This window comes from Oryx dammah, unplaced genomic scaffold, assembly GCF_014754425.2.
Source record: "Oryx dammah isolate SB20612 unplaced genomic scaffold, SCBI_Odam_1.1 HiC_scaffold_28, whole genome shotgun sequence".
Lineage (NCBI taxonomy): Eukaryota > Metazoa > Chordata > Mammalia > Artiodactyla > Bovidae > Oryx > Oryx dammah.
This window is the reverse complement of record NW_024070212.1, coordinates 15,695,857-15,715,733: the sequence shown is the minus strand read 5'-3', so window position 1 is coordinate 15,715,733 and position 19,877 is coordinate 15,695,857. Positions and strand designations below refer to the sequence as shown.

Sequence of the window (19,877 nt, the reverse complement as noted above, 5' to 3'; positions counted from 1 at the left end):
ATTATTGTTAGCCCTGAGAAAGTTAATAGTAATTTCATATTACTATTCCATATTTTTAAAGTTATTTGATAGCTGTTACTGAGCAAACCTTCCTCAGCGATCAATGCAAAGAAATAGAGGAAAACAACAGAATGGGAAAGACTAGAGATCTCTTCAAGAAAATTAGAGATACCAAGGGAACATTTCATGCAAAGATGGGCTCCATAAAGGACAGAAATGGTATGGACCTAACAGAAGCAGAAGATATTAAGAAGAGGTGGCAAGAATACACAGAAGAACTGTACAAAAAAGATCTTCACGACTAAGATAATCAGGATGATGTGATCACTCACCTAGAGACTGACAACCTGGAATGTGAAGTCAAGTGGGCCTTAGAAAGCATCACTACGAACAAAGCTAGTGGAAGTGATGGAATTCCAGTTGAGCTATTTTAAATCCTGGAAGATGATGCTGTGAAAGTGCTGCACTCAATATGCCAGCACATTTGGAAAACTCAGCAGTGGCCACAGGACTGGAAAAGGTCAGTTTTCATTCCAGTCCCAAAGAAAGGCAATGCCAAAGAATGTTCAAACTACCGCACAATTGCACTCATCTCACACGCTAGTAAAATAATGCTCAAAATTCTCCAAGACAGGCTTCAGCGATATGTGAACCGTGAACTTCCAGATGTTCAAACTGGTTTTAGAAAAGGCAGAGGAGCCAGAAATCAAATTGCCGACATCCTCTGGATCATGGAAAAAGTAAGAGAGTTCTAGAAAAACATTTATCTCTGCTTTATTGACTATGCCAAAGCCTTTGACTGTGTGGATCACAATAGACTGTGGAAAATCCTGAGAGAGATGGGAATACCAGACCACCTGACCTGCCTCTTGAGAAACCTATATGCAGGTCAGGAAGCAACAGTTAGAACTGGACATGGAACAACAGACTGGTTCCAAACAGGAAAAGGAGTATGTCAAGGCTGTGTATTGTTACCCTGCTTATTTAACTTATGTGCAGAGTACATCATGAGAAGAAGCTGGGCTGGAAGAAGCACAAGCTGGAATCAAGATTGCTGGGAGAAATATCAATAACCTCAGATATGCAGATGACACCACCCTTATGGCAAAAAGTGAAGAGGAACTAAAAAGCCTCTTGATAAAATGAAAGAGGAGAGTGAAAAACTTGGCTTACAGCTCAACATTCAGAAAATGAAGATCATGGCGTCTGGTCCCATCACTTCATGGAAAATAGATGGGGAAACAGTATCAGGCTTTATTTTTGGGGGCTCCAAAATCACTGTAGATGGTGACTGCAGCCATGAAATTAAAAGACACTCCTTAGAAGGAAAGTTATGACCAACCTAGATAGCATATTGAAAAGCAGAGACATTACTTTGCCAACAAAAGTCCGTCTAGTCAAGGCTATGGTTTTTCCAGTGGTCATGTATGGATGTGAGAGTTGGACTGTGAAGAAAGCTGCGCGCTGAAGAATTGATGCTTTTGAACTGTGGTGTTGGAGAAGACTCCTGAGTCCCTGGGACTGCAAGGAGATCCAACCAGTCCATTCTAAAGGAGATCAGTCCTGGGTGTTCTTTGGAAGGACTGATGCTGAAGCTGAAACTCCAATACTTTGGCTACCTCATGCGAAGAGTTGACTCATTGGAAAAGACTGATGCTGGGAGGGATTGGGGGCAGGAGGGGAAGGGGATGACAGAGGATGAGATGGCTGGATGGCATCACCTACTCAATGGACATGAGTTTAGGTAAACTCTGGGAGTTGGTGATGGACAGGGAGGCCTGGTGTGCTGTGATTCATGGGGTCGCAAAGAGTCGGAAACAACTAAACTGAACTGAGCGCACAGGGGCATCGTAATTTGGTATTTGGAATCCTGGTATCCAGGATGGTAAACATGATAGTCTCAGCATTTGAACTGAAACTTACTTGTACATGTTTGAACTTATTTGTACATATTTTCTGCAAAATTTATAAATCAGTATATGTGTATGTTTAAAACTTGAAATTTATAAGGAATTCTCTGGAAGTCCAGTGGTTAAGACTCTGCTCTTTGACTGCTGAGCACCTGGGTTCAGTCCCTGGTCAAGGAACTGAGAACCTGCAAGCCACAGGGCAAGGCAAATAAAAAAAGAACTTTAAGTTTATAAAATTCATTTTCCTAAGGAATGAGTTTTTGCACGACTGTTTAGCTTATTTTCCTTGCTATAAGTATTTGTTCCTGATCTGCTTTGAGGAAGGTTGAATTGTATTATAGCAATTTCAGATGCATAAGGAGAACACAGTGAGTAAAATGAGACATGCTTCCTATAGTCAGCACGTCTCAGGGCCAGGGCTGTGCTTTCCTGACTGCTGTTTGGTCTTCATTTAAAGAAAGGAAATTGGTGTATGGAAGGGGTCGGTTAGGGAGCAGGTGTAGTTGTTTTCCTCCTAAATTCTAGGTTGCTTAATTTGAGACTCTACTCAAGAGTCAAATGTGCTATTCATTCACTCTGAATTCAAAGTTAACTTTTAGAAACTTTGAGTTTTCAGCTTTATTTGACATGGATAAGGCTATAAAAAATTGGAAATTACTGAATGCATAGGGAATTAAGTGTTTTCAGCCCAGGAAACACACTTGAAAGAAAGGACCAGTGAGTAACTAGGCCCTTTGACTAAGGCGACACCGAGTGACTGAACTGGATGGAGATCTTGGTGGCCCTTTTGGGAATGATTCCTGCAGTCCATTTGCTCATAAGCACCTCCTCCACAGAAAGGGCTTCAATTTTCCAGTGATAGGTTCAGAATTTGTTTTGAGGTCCTGTCTATGCCCTCAACTTAAGCAGAAGTAAACTTACAGAAGTATCTTAGATATGGATACTGAGAGAATGGTTAACAGTTGTCCCAACTTTTATCTCTGGTTTCCTGGTAGCAGCCTATACTGATCTGACATGAATGCTCTTCCCTTCTTTAGCATTCCTGGGAGATGGTCGGGAAGAAGAAGGGAGTCTCAGGACAGAAGGATGGTGGCCAAACGGAATCCAACGAGGAAGGCAAAGAAAATCGAGACCGGGACAGAGACTATAGTCGGCGACGTGGTGGGCCACCAAGACGGGGAAGAGGTGCCAGCCGTGGACGAGAGTGTATGCATGGGGCTTTAACAAAACCAGCTGTGGGTTAGTAATGTCTAGACTTGAGGGGTGTCAGGGCCTTGTGAGGCTAGAGCTAGTAACCATTATCGTTTTTCTTACGATCATCTGTTCTGAGATCTTGGCATTTTTTACATATAGTTTTTTTTTTAGCAACAGCCACCAGTTAGCATGAAATTACCTTGTTAGCTGTTTGTAAGACTTTTTGACTGGGAACCATGTTCTGTCCTTCCAGCTCATTTTCTCTTTTTTGTTTTTGTCTTCCCCCCATCATGTATGCATACCGTTTATGTATATTTTTTCTGTTCACTTTACTCTGGCCATTTGTACTGTTCTGTTTTTAAATTTCAGTTCGAGGTCAGGAAAATGGATTAGATGGCACCAAGAGTGGAGGGCCTTCTGGAAGAGGCACAGAAAGAGGCAGACGAGGTCGTGGCCGAGGCAGAGGTGATCAGTTTGTTGGGGGAATGGATGTTGGGGACGTGATACTCTTATTAGTTTAGTAGGGGTCTGCTTTATTTAAAAAAAAAAAATTCAAATGGATGCTGGATACCTTAATTGTTGAGATGTAGTGCAAATTCTAGAGATTACTGTGAGGGCAGTGGGGATGAAGGCAGATGTCATTTCCTCTAGTATTTATTATTACTGTATTTGCTTAAGGATCTGGCAGTTCAGTCAGCAAAGAAACAATCTTGTCAATAATAAGGATTGTCCTCTTGTATTAAGTGATATGCTGCAGAGTGAGAGAAGGAACATCTAATGATGTCAACCACTTACTTTCCAAAGTCGCCTCAGTTGGCATGGTGGTTTTATATCAACTTTTAAAATGTTTCCCTCTCCCTCTTTAGGTGGCTCTGGTAGGCGCGGAGGAAGGTTTTCTGCTCAAGGAATGGGGTGAGTTTCATTGATCCAATGTCAAAGTCTTTGATTTTTTTTTTCATAAGTGTTACCATAGTAGCTTGATGTGGTTAATATTCTGATATCCTGAGGATAATAGGCAGCTAAGTAACCAAATGTGATCAGATAGACTGCTACAGTATTTCATCAGATGTGTGAAGACATTGGGCTTATTTTAGTGAGATAAGCATTTACCACCTAGATTACTTTATCTCATAACTTTATATGAATACATATACCTGTTGTTTTTCCAAAATCTTCATGTGGATTTTATCGGTGGCCTATTGCAAGGGGAATGATAGATATATATAAGATTATATCATGAAATTTTAGGTAAGCTGATAAAATGAGGAAAAGTGAACAGACAAGATTCTAATTGCCCTCCTTTTAATTTCAACTGATGTTGCTTAGCGCTCAGAGGCTCTTAAGCTTTTTATTTTTTTCTCCCAGAACCTTTAACCCAGCTGATTATGCAGAGCCAGCCAATACTGATGATAACTATGGCAATAATAGCGGCAATACATGGAACAACACTGGCCACTTTGAACCAGATGATGGGACGAGTGAGTGACTGTTTTATTCATTTTTTGTCTCTAGGAACCTAAGGAAGTAATTTTTTTGAGGTTATACTAACATAAAAAAGTGGAGGTATAGTTTTTGAGTGCTGAGACAGGGAGAGAAAGGGATAACGGTTATATTACTGTGTACTCTGTATTTATTGTGTGCCTACAGGCACATTATACATGCTGTTTCACCTGATCTGTCACTATTTTATAAAACAAACATTTATGGTCACTTTTCTGATGACAAGATTTAGATTGCAGGAGTGATTATGAAATTTGCTAGTATTTGAACTTAGAATTTTTCGACTCTGTAAGGCCGTGTGCTCTTTCCATTATACCGTCAGCTCCCAGTTGTATTTCCTAGTGTTTCTGTTTGGCTTTGCCTTTTGACAAGATATCCAGGATTACTCAAACCACTACTTGTAGAGGTGAACAGGGCCCAGAATCAAAGCCCACTGTTAATTTGTTTTTGCATACAGAGATAGGAATGTCTTTTTCCTTTAATTTTTGGGAAATGTCAGTATCTGGGCAAGAAGAAAATCTGGAGACTTTCAGCCTCTCATTGCTGGATAGTGTTCTGGCTGTGGTAGGGTATTACGGGATTTGCTTTTTTTTGTTAGCTGACTTTGGTGCATATCTGGGTAGCATAGATGTTTGTGGATATGTTAGGTTTGTGGGACACACCAAGATGTATTTGGAAGTAAAAGTTACTTTTATTACTTTAAATGAGAGCAGCCTCTGGGTTCCAGAGTATTTTCTTCTGAGGAGATCAACTATCTCCTTCTGGCTGAGTCAGCACATGGAAAGAAAAGCCTGAGACTTTTGTCTTATAAAGAGGGGATGGGTTAATAGAGGAGCATGAAATAGGCTCTCTTGACTCCTTATCCACTTAAATTTGCCTTACCCCCTTTTCAGAGATCTGTTGCCTTAATCTTGCATCTTTAGGAAGGTCTTTGGCACAAACTTCTTCTCACCTACTGCCCACAGTATGCTATACCTCAGGTCCTGAGTATTACATGCTTTTTGTTCATCGGGGTGTCTTAAAAGCTCATTTTGAATACAAATTTTTCAGGGGTGGAAGCTAAAGTTATTGTCAAGCTAGATAACTTTTTGAGCTTCCTTATTGGCTGTGAAATATCCTTTTCTGTTTTACCTTTGGAGGCATTAGAACTGCTCTTCATTCATCTCTTGATGGCTTTTTAGAGTATTGGTAGCAGTCTGAATAACAAAAGTTGAGGGATTTGTTTTTAGTTGTGGACAGAAAATGAGGTATTGAGTCCCAGTCCTAGGCTGGTTGGAAAAAGAGAGGAAGAGGTGTGTGTTTGCTTATACCATGTAGAGAAGAGCAAATTTGGGAGGCTAGAATCAGAACTTTCGATTTGTGGCTGAATGAAAGATTTCGTGCTGCTACTATCATCTTATTAGTGTTGGGTTAGCTCCATGCATTCATCCTTGTTAGTTTGATGATTTGAACTTTCATGCATGATCTCTTTTTATGTTTTCATGATAGCAAACTTCAAATTCCCTTTTTATTTTAAAGAGACTGAAATCTACCCTTAAAATATCCACAGGTACAGTGGGAGTTGTGTATTGGGGGCAGTCATTCTCATTCACAAGCAAAATTTCACTGGTTGTTTTTTCTTTTCTTTTCTTTTTTGTTTCAGGACTTGATTTCATTGGGGTTGAGGGGTCAAATTATCCCCGAAAATTTGAGACTGCTCCTGGTATGATACATCCAGGCGCCTAACTGCCCCGGATATTTAATAATAGATTTTTATGAACTGAAATATCTGTGGATATGTCATCTTTATGTCTTCCTGCTTTTTATTTTTCTGCTTTTTCCTTCCATTCTGTGCCTGTTTTTCTTACTTAGAAAATTGCTTAATGAACACTTAATATTTACTTTGTGCTTTTTGCTGATGGAGTGGAAGCCCTAATCTGTTAGAATATTTGAACACTTTCTGCATCTTAATGCTTCCTCAGTGTGTAGTCTTTTCCTTAGCCGTGACCGTATGTCCTGTACAGGAAGGTGTCAAGTAGCTGTTTACCATCTTCCTTTCCATTCCAAATACAGTCACCAGAGTGCAGGGGGGAAAATTTTCTTGCATGAGAGATAGCTTCTAAGTAGTATGTAACTTCTTAGATGACTTCTAATTCTAGGATTGTATGTGTTAACCCACATTTTGGATTCCAGTTAATGACGGTGGGATGAATGTCAATGGGGAGGAAGAATGGTATCATCAGAGAGGGAGAGAAAAATGTGGTTTGTAGCTTGTCTAAATTGAGATTGGACTTTAATTTGATTTGGAGAACATTGTCATTGTTAAGTGCCTTGAAATTTCTGTGGTACAATTTTAACACTGTCCTGGGAAAGGCATTGCACTGACATATATTTCTCTAGGAAATAGGATTTTTCATTACTAAATATTTAGAAGAATTTCAGGCGGGTTTTGTAGGTGTTAGAATGTCTCTTTTCAGTGATGAAATCTGAATGCCAGACCTTCATTCTTTGATTCTTGTAAGAAGTTTTCTCCATTTGGAGAGAATGCTGTAAGAATTATTAAATATATGCTGTTATTCCAGAGAAGAAAACCAGGAGTTTTCTTGTCTTTTCTACAGATAAGTGCCTATTTCTTAGTGTGGTCCTTTGCTTGAAGGGAAGAATTTTAGGTCTCAGAAACTCACCCATATTCCTTAAGAAAAGTCAGGTTCCTTTTCTGAGGAGGACATGTGTATATGTGAAGCAGAACAAGGGGAATGTGGAAGATAGTTTGATTATTTATGGACCTCTTCTATAGAAAGTGTATCTGTACTACATTACTACCAACAGGAGGAGAGTGTATAACTCTATTGTCTGTGCCATGAGCTCAGCAGGTCAGATTTCATGTCTCGTATAGTTAGGATTAGGACGGTATTTATCACACATACTTGATTTTTCCAGTTTCATCTTGTGTCTTTTGAAAATAACAGCCAGCAGGGTTTTTTAATTCAGTTCCCATAGCAGATAGGTATCAGTGCTCTGTTTGGATTTCAGGCCTTTCCTTCTTCATTGCCCTTCAACTTATCTTGTCAAGACCATTTGTGTTCCTCTGCCACGTCTCTTCAGACTGCTGGCAGTATTGTCTTATACTCAATAGATAAGAGTTTGCATGTTTTGGCTTGAATTGTCTGCTGCCTTTTCACTGAACAGACCACTGAGTCAGGCCTGAAGGTCTATAAGAGATTGCTTGGAGTGCTGGATCTATTGGAATCTTGCTCTCTCTTGCATTTTGTTTCTCTCTTGCTGTCTCGCACTTTCCTATTACAGCTGTGTGACAAAAACTAAAAGTTGCTGTGAAATTTAATCTAATTAGAACCGTGGTGTTCTGAGGTATTCTGAAAAGTCTTCTCCCTCTGAAGCCCAAGAATCCTTTCTGATTACTAAATGCTGGTTACACTTTTGGCTGCCAAAAAATTTAATGCATTGTATTTTCTGTACATGCTTCGTACTGGCATTTAAAGTTCCTTTACCATGTTTTCCTTTATTCCCAGGCGCATGGAGGACTGCAACAGAGGAGTGGGGAACTGAAGATTGGAATGAAGATGTGAGTGTTCCCATGTTATTCTTCATTAGTACCTTCTATCCCTAAGTGATGTTTTAGGGATAGAAAATGGGTATGATTCTACCCCTCAAAATTCACCCTTAAGATTCTGACCCAAAACTTTTACATCCAAAATAGTGTTCTGAGCCAGAACATTTCACATATGTTATATGAAGGAGACTGGGCATGAACAGGACTCTCTGGAACCAGACTATGGAAAGGGCAAGTGCACTTGTGTAAGTCCAATATCTGATTGTCGGATTTATCCCAGGAAGCGATGGTGGTTGGGTAGGGCACCAGAGATGGAGTCAGGCAGGTAGTGCATTGAGTAGCAGCTTCTGGTAGCACATGACACTCCTTGGAGCAGTGCAGTTATTTGGTTCACATTCAGGCTTTGGTGTACGGTCCTGTAATTAGTTTAGAGGTGGGTACATGGTGAAAGTTTGGTTGACTCTGAAACCCATTTTGTTATTGTACTCAGAGCCCAACTTGGGTGATTTTAATTGAGATGAATGTGTAGGTTTGGCTGTTCTCCAGTGACTAAACTTGGAAACCTCATAGATGGGTGGCACATAAACAGCTATGTGAATTCACTAGAGTAGTACCTGAATTAAAGGATTTTGCTGATCACTGGTCACAGACAAGTTTTGCTGTGAATTATAGTGATCATGGATGAACTTTCTGTGTTTTTTATTTACTCAAACAAGACAGAATATGGTAAGAGGAAACGGTGTGTCAAGCTGTTTTGGTTTTCAGGGCTGAGTTTTAAAATTCCAGATGTATCAGCATCAGAGTGTACATCAGCTACATTTCTGTTGTAGCTGAGCTAGACTGCTTTGTGAATACTTCGTAAGATTTGGCTTGTCTGCTTAACCACCTTTCAGAGAATGATATATTGGGGGGAGTGGATTTCCTGTCTTTAGAGGGTAGGTTTCAATCAGAAAGTTTTTAAAAAAAACTTATTTTTAAAGTTGGGTGGGAATTGCTTGGTGGTCCAGTGGTTAGGACACTTTGACTGCTGAGGTCCAGGGTTCAATTCCTGCTTGGGGAACTCTGAGCTCCCACAAACTGGGCAGCATGACTAAAAAAATTAAATCAACTTTGACTAGTAGGAATATTTATTCCCTGCAATTGCTTACTTGATTTTAGTGTCTTACAGGGGAGAGACTAGATATAATAAAGTCAGTTTGAAGGCAAAACACGTTAAAATTATTCCTGCAAACTTTAGCACATCAGAACTTGGGCCCTTACTGCTCAAAAGCAAAGAATTCTTTTTATTTCTGTCTTCATTTTGGCTGGGGTCTTCCTTTCTTTTGAGAGGATTAGTGGAAGATAAAGTATGGTTTGGATTGAGGTAGGAGATGGGAGGCAAAGTGGGAAAATATAAAGGGGCTTTCTCTCTTTTCCTGTCTAGCATATTCACTTTCTTGTAAGTTCAGGGTGCATATTATGTGACTCCACTAGATTTTATTGGGTTCATGGATTCTACTCTTTTGATAAGATCTATAGAAGATAGAAGGGGCTTGAAAGTCAGTCCATTCAGGATTCCTTAGGGTAAATAGTTCTCTCTTCTAAGAGTTTTTCCTCTTTTCTTATGTTGCATTCCCCTTATCTCTGCCAGGTTTCTGGACTGTAACTAGCCTAACACTAGGAGTGACTAATGCCTCTGTTTTCCAGCTTTCTGAGACCAAGATCTTCACTGCCTCTAATGTGTCTTCAGTGCCTCTGCCTGCGGAGAATGTGACAATCACTGCTGGTCAGAGGCAAGTGTGTGGTGTGAACTGTCAGTATCTTTTCTCAGAGGGATATGTCAAGTGAGCTGTAAGGAAGGCGTGGTACTGGGCCTTCATAAACTGCCATGGTGTTGCTAATACTAAGAATCAAATCACATTACAGTCCTATTTAGTTTATAGGTAGATTTTTGTAAGAGTTGATAGTAGTTAATCTACTGAATGGATATCTGTATAATTTTAAAGTTAACTCTCTTCCAGATAGTCCTTTATTAATACATACATTAGAAAAAAAAATACTTATATATACATTAGCTTTGTCAGCATCCCGGATATTGATTAAAACTTAGAATAGTATAAACTTATAGTAAGTCAGGTAAAGAAAAGCTAAAAGTGGAAAGATTTTATTTATTTTGAAATTTGCAGAACTGTTCAATAGCTTGTTCTCTTGCTTTATAATTATGTCTTTGCTTTAGCCAACTGGGTATGATGATCATTTTTTCCCTTAGCATCTATCTTATGAATTTTTTAGGACTTGAACATAAGTATTGGGGTCAACAGAGGGAGATAACACTTGTCAGGGAATATTTTATCCCTTGAAAAACTCTTGGATTATTTCTGGACCTGGATATGATAGCTGTAGGTCTTGCCTGATAGCTCAATTGGTAAAGAATCTGTCTGCAATGCAGGAGACCCCGGTTCAGTTCCTAGGTTGGGAAGATCCACTAGAGAATGGGTAGGCTACCCCACTAGTATTCTTGGGATTCCCTTGAGGCTCAGCTGGTAAAGAATCTGCCTGCAATGTGGGAGACCTGTGTTGTATCCTTGGGTTGGGAAGATCTCCTGAAGAAGGGAAAGGCTACCCACTCCAGTATTCTGGCCTGGAGAATTCCCTGGACTGTTTAGTCCTTGGGGTTGCAAAGAGTCGGACATGACTGAGTGACTTCAACTTTCACTTCATGATAGTTATTGACTCAGAATCCAGCTTGAAGGCAGAGGAACCAGAGATCAAATTGCCAACATCATTGGATTATAGAAAAATCTGGAGAGTTCAAGAAAAACATCATTTGCTTTACTGACTATGCCAAAGCCTTTGACTGTGTGGATCACAAAAAACTGGAAAATTCTTAAAGAGATGGGAATACCAGACCACCTTACCTGACTCCTGAGAAATCTGTATGCAGGTTAAGAAGCAACATTTAGAACCGGACACAGAACAACAGACTGGTTCCAAATTGGGAAAGGAGTACATCAAGACTGTATACTGTCACCCTGCTTATTTAAATTATATGTAGAGTACATCATGCAAAATGCCAGGCTGATTGAACACAAGCTGGAATCAAGATTGCTGGGAGAAATATCAGTAACGTCAGATACACAGATGACACCATTCTTATGGCAAAAAGTGAAGAAGAACTAAAGAGCCTCTTGACGAAAGTGAAAGAGGAGAGAGAAAAAGCTGGCTTAAAACTCAACATTCAGAAAAACTAAAATCATGGCATCTGGTCCTATCACTTCATGGCAAATAGATGAGGAAACAGTGACAGACTTTATTTTCTTGGGCTCCAACATCACTGTGGATGGTGACTGCAGCCATGAAATTAAAAGACACCTGCTTCTTGAAGGTTGCAGCATGGAGCTTTTAAGCCCTCTCTGGGTGTTCTGCCCTCCTTGTGGGTCACATGTGGTCACCAGCCCAGAAGCTCACTGAATCTCACTGTTCAAGAGGTTTTAATCAAAGTTTCAGTACATATGCATGATTGATGAAGTCATTGGTAATTGAATTCAATCTCTAATTCCTCTTCCTTTCCTAGAGGTGGGTGGAGTGTAGTGGGGTTGAAAGTTCCAACTCTCATTCACTTTCTTGGTGTTTTTGGTGACCAGCCACCTTCTCAAAACTATGTGTGTGGGGGTCCCCCTCCCCAAGTAACTATTATCTTAAGCTGTGGTTGAAAGGGGCCAATTATGAAAAAGAAAATATACCCCTCTTACGAAGGAAATTTGCCAAGCCCCTGGTATATACTTTTTTTATACCACAGGTGACTTTTGGAATTTTTTAAAAACTGGGGGAAAAATTGCCTAAATCCTTCTTGTTCTAAAGCAACTTGAGGATGCCAGCATTCTGTTTGTGGTCTTAGATGTTGGTCATGACAGGTATTCAGTATTTAAATCATGGGTAAAAGGAAATTTGGGGGCAGTTATGGAGCTGCTGTATTAAAACTAACATTTGATATTTCATTAAGTTAAATTTTACTAAAATTAAAATTTTAAACAACATTAAGGATGTCAGCTTCATTGGAATACATCTGGATACTATTGTTATTTTTGATGAGTTCAGCATTTTAGAGCTTTGTGTTTCTGGTTTGATCTATCCTTAATCTGAGTTGGGTATTGGAGACAAGAATGTTCCGTCATTATGCATCAAACTTTCTCTCTCCACTAGAATTGACCTTGCTGTTCTGTTGGGAAAGACACCATCTTCCATGGAGAATGATTCATCTAATCTGGATCCCTCTCAGGCTCCTTCTCTTGCCCAGCCTCTGGTGTTCAGTAACTCGAAGCAGAGTGCCATATCACAGCCTGCTTCAGGAAACACGTTTTCTCATCACAGTATGGTAAGTAGGAAACAAGGTGTATCTTAAAGTTTTCTGCAATCCCAGCTCATCCGTACAAATACAGTAATTCCTTTCAGTGACACCTGAAAGGTTTGGGGCAAGGTAGAAAGCATCTTTTGTCTTACTAAGCAGACTTGAGTGTAGAAATGTTGATTTGGGTAATAGGGGATAGCTCTAGAAGAGGATTTAGTTGTGGACAGACAGAATCATCTTATAAAAATGAATAAACATTTTATTTGTGGTCAGTTTCTCAGTGTGTCTGACTCTTTGTAACCCCATGGACCCCACCAGGCTCCTCTGACCAGGGAATTTTCTAGATAAGAATACTGAAGTGGGTTGCCATTTCCTACTCCAGGGGCTCTTCCTGACCCAGAGATGAAACCCATATCGCCTGCATTGGCAGGTGGACTCTTTACCGCTGTGCCACCTGGGAAGCCCTGGCACCATTTCCTGAGTGCTTACGGTGCCGAACAATGTATTTTGGGGGGGGGAATAATAATTTTTTTGGGGAAAAAATTATTTGGCCGTGCTGGGTCTTAGTTGTGGCATGTGGGATCTTAGATCTTTGTTGTGGCATGCAGGATCTTTAATCGTGGCATCCAGGGCCAGTTTGCTGACCAGAGGTCAAACCCAGTCCTCTCTCCCGGCCTCCCACATTAGAAATGTGGGGTCTTAGCCACTGGGCCACCAGGGAAGTCCTTATTTTCTGTTACTCTTGAAGAGAGAAAATCAGTGACAATTTTAACGCTAATACTAATTAGTAATTAAATGTTGATGAGAGGTGGTAGCACTTCCGGGTTTCTTGATAGAGCACAATTACCATATGTATTTATTTAAATCGTACATTTCTGAGCTAGGCTTCTAAAAACTTGGGGTTTTCCTGAATCTGCCCATATAATAACTTTCTCCCTTTCTCCCTAAGTGGGGATAAGGGTGCTTCTGTGCCTGTCTTACAGGGCTTCAGGAAGATAGATAAGATCATGAATAAAAGTTATACAAATGTGGTGGCAGTAGTGGTATTAGTTGTTACCAACCTGGAGCACTTAACAACAAATGACTTCTTGGTTCAGAATTATTGTTTAAAAATTCAAGGTCATCAGTTATGAGAAAGGCTAAATGAACAAAGATGATACAAGGACCAACTTTCTTATGGTCAATAAATCCTAAAAGTACTGCTTTTTCTTTCTTTTACTTTCCTGTCTACTTTTTGGTGGTTGTCAAGAGGTAAGAGACAATGTATATGCATATACTTTGATTTTTCTAGTAGTAAGATTATATTAATAGTAATTGCTTCAACTAGAAAATTGCTGAGTCAGCCTCTAATCCAGAAGTTTTTTAGTTTTTAACCATTATCCTAAAATAATTTTCTTTGTTAATGGTAATTTGGTGGTTAATATTCTGCCATATATGAATGGTGACAAGTGAGAAAAGGTGGAAGAGAAGAGAAGGAGAGAGAAGGGTTGGGACCAAAAAGAAAGAAAATGGGACAAAAATGATCAGAAAATAACTGCCAACCCCTAAGATAGATGACTTGAAAAGGGTTAAGTGCTTTGTGTCACTTTTAAGTTACCTTTAAAGCCTGGAATTTAGGATTTATACCCAAATCCAAATTCTCATCAAAAATAAAAATTTCAATATATTTCCACTTTACCCTTACATTCTATTTAATGTGTGTCATGTGATATGTTAAACTAAACATAAATTCTTGCTTATTACCTGTGTTAATTATGGTGCTATTTAATGTAGTTCTTTTCCTTTCAGGATAAATTACAGGATTAATTTCCCTAAAAATTTAATAGATGTAAGTAATATAGGAGCCCTTATTATCATAATATGTGGATATTAAGTAATTTTCTATGTCTTTAATGTTTCATGCTTGCAGAGTATTTGGTAATCATTACTGTGTGGGATCATTTCTCTCCCTACAGTCCTGTACTTTCAACTAGGTTTTGGCTGTTTTTGTTTTTATTTGTATAATCTTGAAATACAGACTGAAGTGGAAAGAAAAAGTCTTACCTTGAGTTGGATAGATTGATTTTTGTATGAGTGCTGCTTAATGATGAAAATCATGATGTGGTTAAGTAAGAACCTAAGAAAGACTAGACTAAATCTCCTTAGAGTTTCTTTAGAATGGTTAATTTTCTGGTCTAGGGTGGTAGTCTTACTTGGTATTAGGGATCCCCCAGAAGCAACGAGAGTGAATTTTTTTTATCATCATGATTGTCTAGTGCAGCAGCTGGGCTGGCACCTAATCTTGCCTCTTTTGTCTCTGCTAGTTACTAGAAGCATTGAGATGAAGCTCCAGTTAGTTGTTTTTGTTCCCTTTGAGCTTTTCAGTGGAAGGGGCAAAGACATTAATGACTGAAGTGAAAGTTTATGTCATATTCATATTATCTTAATAATCAGTTTTCAGTTGATTTAAAAATTCAAAAGGAGGGGAGACCCCTCCTCCAGTCATTAAAGAAATTCCTGGGGACTCCCGTGGTGGCCCAGTGGCTGACTCCATGCTCCCAGTGCAGGGATCCTGGGTTTAATCCCTGTTCAGAGAATAAGATCCTATATGCCACAACTAAAGATCCCTTGTTAGGTAGCTAAGACCTGGCATGGCCAAAAAAGAAAAGTCCCAGAGAAGGAGGGAGGGAAGGGTGATGGCAATGGTATAAATTTTAATGGCTCTTAAATTTTTTTGAGTGCTTTCTATGTATCATGCACATACTAAATGCTTTTTATATATTAGTTTGTTTAATCCTCTTACACCTTTATGAGATACTACTTATTTTCAGATGAGGGAAATGAGGTACAGATGATCTACAGGTCATTTTTCCACAATTACTTAACCAGGATTTAAGTCTAGACAGTCTCAGTCCAGACTTTACGCTGTAATAGACTCTTCCATTTAGTGACATTCTTTATATCTGTACTGACTCTTAACCGAGATGAGTGTCTTTTTGAGTAGCTGAACAAGGTTATTTGGCTGTGGATTTCTCTAATCTCTGTGTTGATCTACAGGTGAGCATGTTAGGGAAAGGATTTGGTGATGTTGGTGAAGCTAAAGGCGGCAGCACCACAGGCTCCCAGTTCTTGGAGCAATTCAAGACTGCTCAGGCCCTGGCTCAGTTGGCAGCTCAGCATTCTCAATCTGGAACCACCACCACCTCCTCTTGGGACATGGGCTCTACCACACAATCCCCTTCGCTGGTGCAGTATGGTGAGAAAGATGGAAAGTGACTGAATTCTTTAAGCGTTGGAGGATTACTGCCAAGAGGCTGGCAGGAGTAGTTCCCACACTGATTTCCCCTTGTCAGAGAGGCTCAGTTCAGAAAGCTGAGGAATAATAAATAAATATATAAGTTGAGGCTGTATATCTCTTTCATCAAATTTGACCCTGTACACATTTGTAGTCTTCTGTTGATGTGAGGATGTTTTGGATTTTTCCTAGATTTATCTTCAGTACTTGAAAACAGTGTGTTGCCTTTGGAAGAGTTTATGAACTTTGCCATTTTAGGACCTTATACTCTGAATATGGGCCATTTCTAGATTGCTTTCTTACAAAGGCAGTGTAATAGTGTTGATTTGATATAATCCAATGGTTGTCACAGAATAATAGTATTTTCTTGAGGTTAATGAGGACCTCTGGCCTCATACATATTGGATCTCCTCATGCAGATTTGAAGAACCCAAATGATTCAACAGTGCACAGCCCCTTTACAAAGCGCCAGGCTTTCACCCCATCTTCAACCATGATGGAGGTGTTCCTTCAGGAGAAGCCACCTGCTGTGGCTACCTCCACAGCCGCACCTCCACCCCCGTCTTCTCCTCTGCCAAGCAAATCCACCTCGGCTCCACAAATGTCTCCTGGGTCTTCAGACAACCAATCCTCCAGCCCTCAGCCGGCTCAGCAAAAACTGAAACAGCAGAAGAAAAAAGCCTCCTTGACTTCTAAGGTATTTGGACTTTTAGGTAGATATTATTTTAGGGCAAAGGGCTGTGAGATTTGAGAATTGAGATTGTAAGGATGTAGTTTGGAAGTCTGATGTGGAAGTTTGCTATCAGTCTTTCAATAAGGTTATAGTAAACCATTTCTTTATCTTCTCTACAGATTCCTGCTCTGGCTGTGGAGATGCCTGGCTCAGCAGATATCTCAGGGCTAAACCTGCAGTTTGGGGCATTGCAGTTTGGGTCAGAGCCTGTCCTTTCTGATTATGAGTCCACCCCCACCACGAGCGCCTCTTCAAGCCAGGCTCCAAGTAGCCTCTATACCAGCACGGCCAGGTAGAGGAAACAGCTGTCATAGACTTCTTTTAGACTTTTACCACTTTTTGTAAGTCTCTTGTTGATTCCTAGAACTCTGGACACGCCAAGGCTCTGATTGAAGGAAAAGCAGCCACTTGTAGCAGTTTGTTGAGCACTTTTGTTACTAGGTTTTTTTCATAACTCTAAACAGATAGAAATATATCCTTTGGGTACTTACAGGATGTCCAAGCACAGTTCCTAGAGATGTGTACCCCACCTTTAAAGTACCTTGGCATCTGCCACAATGAACAGTGCTTTTGACACTTTGAGACCTTATGTGTGGATTTAAAGCCTATGAAAGTTGTAACTTTGAACTCCTAGGAAGGAGGTAAAATTAAAATTAGTATGACAGAATTAAACCTTTCCTGTAGAACCTTTCCTATTTCCTATGAATAGATATCAGGGAAGTCTATCTTAGGCAATAGAAAATCCTGGAATTTCGGAGTAATAGGTCGGTTTAGGTTTTTTTTTTTTTTTCCAATCCCTAGAATTTAAAAGTAGAGATGTCTTGCCCCAGCCTAGCTCTATTGAATCATAATTGTTGTTAATGCATGTGAATATTTTTAAAGGTCTTCCCAAGAGAATTTTATTCTTGGGTTTTTGAGAGAGCCAGGAACTCAGAATTCCTTAAAATGAGCAAAAGGTGATTTTTCCTGTGCTTAGGATTCTTGTTACAATTGTATGAAAGGGACCAAGTGTAATGTATCCTTTCTATTGACTTTTAGCCTCTTTTTCTAATAACAGCAGAATGTAGGGACAGAAGAAAATTTTCTCTTCCTTTAAGAGTTGAAAATGTTTTTAAGCTCGATTCTTAGCTTAGATACCTGGCTTTATAGGATGTGGAAATTCCTACTGTTGCCAGGAGAAAATTGTTGCACTATCTTTTATTTGTTCTTGAAGTTTGTTTTTTTGATTACAATCAGTATGATTATAAGTTGATTGTAATCAACTCTAGTAAGTTACTAGAGTAACTCACTTTTCTAGTATCAGTGGATCTGTTCTATTCGTTTCTCTTGAGATTTTCCTTCTCCATTCCCCACAGTGAATCTTCATCCACAATTTCATCTAACCAGAGTCAGGAGTCCGGTTATCAGAGTGGCCCAATTCAGTCGACAACCTATACCTCCCAAAATAATGCTCAGGGCCCTCTATATGAACAGAGATCCACACAGACTCGGCGGTACCCCAGCTCCATCTCTTCATCACCCCAAAAGGACTTGACTCAGGCAAAGGTATTGGCTTCACCAACCCCTGGGCATTGGTTGGGAGAATAGCAGACAAAGTGTCTTAAATAATAGTGTTTTACTTCTTGACAAATGGTGCTAAGATATCTCTAAAATGCTGATTATGAAGCTTAACCTCATTTTTGTGGTTGGTGAAATAAAAGTTCTATGCACTAATCCTGGAGACTCAGAGCTAGATCATGCTCTTCGCACTAAAAAGATTCATTCTCTCTAGTAGAATCAGTCTCCAGTACTTGTTTTCTTGGAGGATCTGGTTGCTAGACTTCTGAGTGCATATCAGTAGACCTCACCTTGCTATGTCTTGGCTTGGTGAGGGGGACAGCATATGCCAGAGGAAATGTGGAGAATGTGGAGTGACTGTCAGATGCAGCCAGCAGAATAAGTGGTTTGGCTGAACTGTCTTACTCCCACATCCTCCCCTAGGGATCATTGGATTTGAACCTCTCCTTTATCTGTTTGGGGTTCGGCATCTCTTCAGCAGTTTGGGCATTGCCTCTTAACTGCCCTGGGTCACACAGGGTCGGTGTATCTTTTGTTGTTTTAAAATTTTTGTTGTTTTTCCTTTGGGTTGTGTATATTATGTTAATCCTTCTGTTAACTTGCAGAATTTCTCTGAAAGAAATTGGTTGGCAGAAATTAAACTGAGTCAGTGTACTAACTTAATCTGTTCTTTTGTTTGTTTCTTACCAGAATGGCTTCAGTTCTGTGCAGGCCACGCAGTTACAGACCACGCAATCTGTTGAAGGTGAGGGTCCCCAGGCTTTTTCCTCTAAATTACAGTGTTTTTACTCCCTTTTCAAAATATTTTTGCATGTCGTAGATGATCATCGAAGCAGAGGTCTTTTCATGATAAAAACTATTGGTTTTATTCTTAGCTTGATTTTTTTCTACCTTGCTGTTTAATCTCAAACCTTCCTAAATTTCAGGTTCTCGGTCTTGTAACAGTGATAATCCTTTTGGTTTCCTTTATTGGACAAATGAGATTGGTGCTGTGAAATGTTTGGAATTAAAAAAAAAAAAAGATTGCACCTAAATGCTACCAGTCCATTACTAAATAACTTATACACTCACACTCTTGTCTTCAGGACAGCCCAGGACTGTCGTCACCTCTTAACTTCCTCTGATGATGTGAATTCCTGCCTTTATTTCCAGGTGCTACAGGCTCTGCAGTGAAATCTGACTCACCTTCCACTTCTGGCATCCCCCCTCTCAATGAAACGGTATCTGCAGCTTCCTTACTGACGACAACCAATCAGCACTCATCCTCCTTGGGTGGCTTGAGCCACAATGAGGAGATTCCAAATACTACCACCACACAACACAGCAGGTGATTTGGGGTGAGGATGGAGGTTTAGGTTAGTGAATAGTAATAATAGAGCTCTCTGGTTCTATCTTAGTCTCTCTGCCTAGCAGAGACCACATTATCTAAGTGGATGACCTAGAAGCTATGGGAAGTAAAGACAGAGGAGGCTTTTTTCCCTTTTTCAAAACCCATTCTTGTTTTGGGTTCTGCTCACTACCCCTCGCTGACTACTGTGTTGACCTTACGATCTCAGATCTGTTTGGTCCCATATTCTGCCTTCTTTGCCTAGGTTGTTTTTTTTATTTAATTGAATTATAGTTAATTTATGATGTGTTAATTTCTGATGTACAGAAAATGATTCAGTTATACATATACACACATTCTTTTTTTTTTTTTTGCATTGTTTACCACAGGGTATTGAATATAGTTCTCTGTGCTGTACAGTAAAACCTTATTGTTTGTTCAGTCTATGTATATACTAGTTTGCATCTGATAAGCCAAAACTCCAATTCTATCCCTTTCTCTTCAG

General features: G+C 39.7%; 1 protein-coding gene across 39 annotated transcripts in view; it reads left to right on the top strand.

Moving 5' to 3' along the window:
- Positions 1-19,877, top strand: part of UBAP2L (ubiquitin associated protein 2 like) — a 47,503-nt gene that overhangs the window by 10,570 nt on the left and 17,056 nt on the right. For 14 of the 39 annotated variants that reach the window (XR_005719313.1, XR_005719309.1, XR_005719312.1 and 11 more), the window contains 13 exons: positions 2,948-3,116; positions 3,474-3,569; positions 3,971-4,016; positions 4,470-4,582; positions 8,114-8,166; positions 9,841-9,926; positions 12,337-12,508; positions 15,518-15,716; positions 16,175-16,452; positions 16,608-16,780; positions 17,844-18,033; positions 18,736-18,790; positions 19,198-19,372. Coding sequence is in view for 31 of the 39 variants with exons in the window: in XM_040230466.1 (XP_040086400.1) it covers positions 2,948-3,116; positions 3,474-3,569; positions 3,971-4,016; positions 4,470-4,582; positions 8,114-8,166; positions 9,841-9,926; positions 12,337-12,508; positions 15,518-15,716; positions 16,175-16,452; positions 16,608-16,780; positions 17,844-18,033; positions 18,736-18,790; positions 19,198-19,372 (1,805 nt within the window). In the remaining 8 variants the exon portion in view is untranslated. Of the gene's footprint in view, positions 1-2,947; positions 3,150-3,473; positions 3,570-3,970; positions 4,017-4,469; positions 4,583-6,246; positions 6,307-8,113; positions 8,167-9,840; positions 9,927-12,336; positions 12,509-15,517; positions 15,717-16,174; positions 16,453-16,607; positions 16,781-17,843; positions 18,034-18,735; positions 18,791-19,197; positions 19,373-19,877 lie in introns of all 39 variants that reach the window. The other 25 variants (XM_040230451.1, XM_040230453.1, XM_040230448.1 and 22 more) reach the window with 5 other exon arrangements.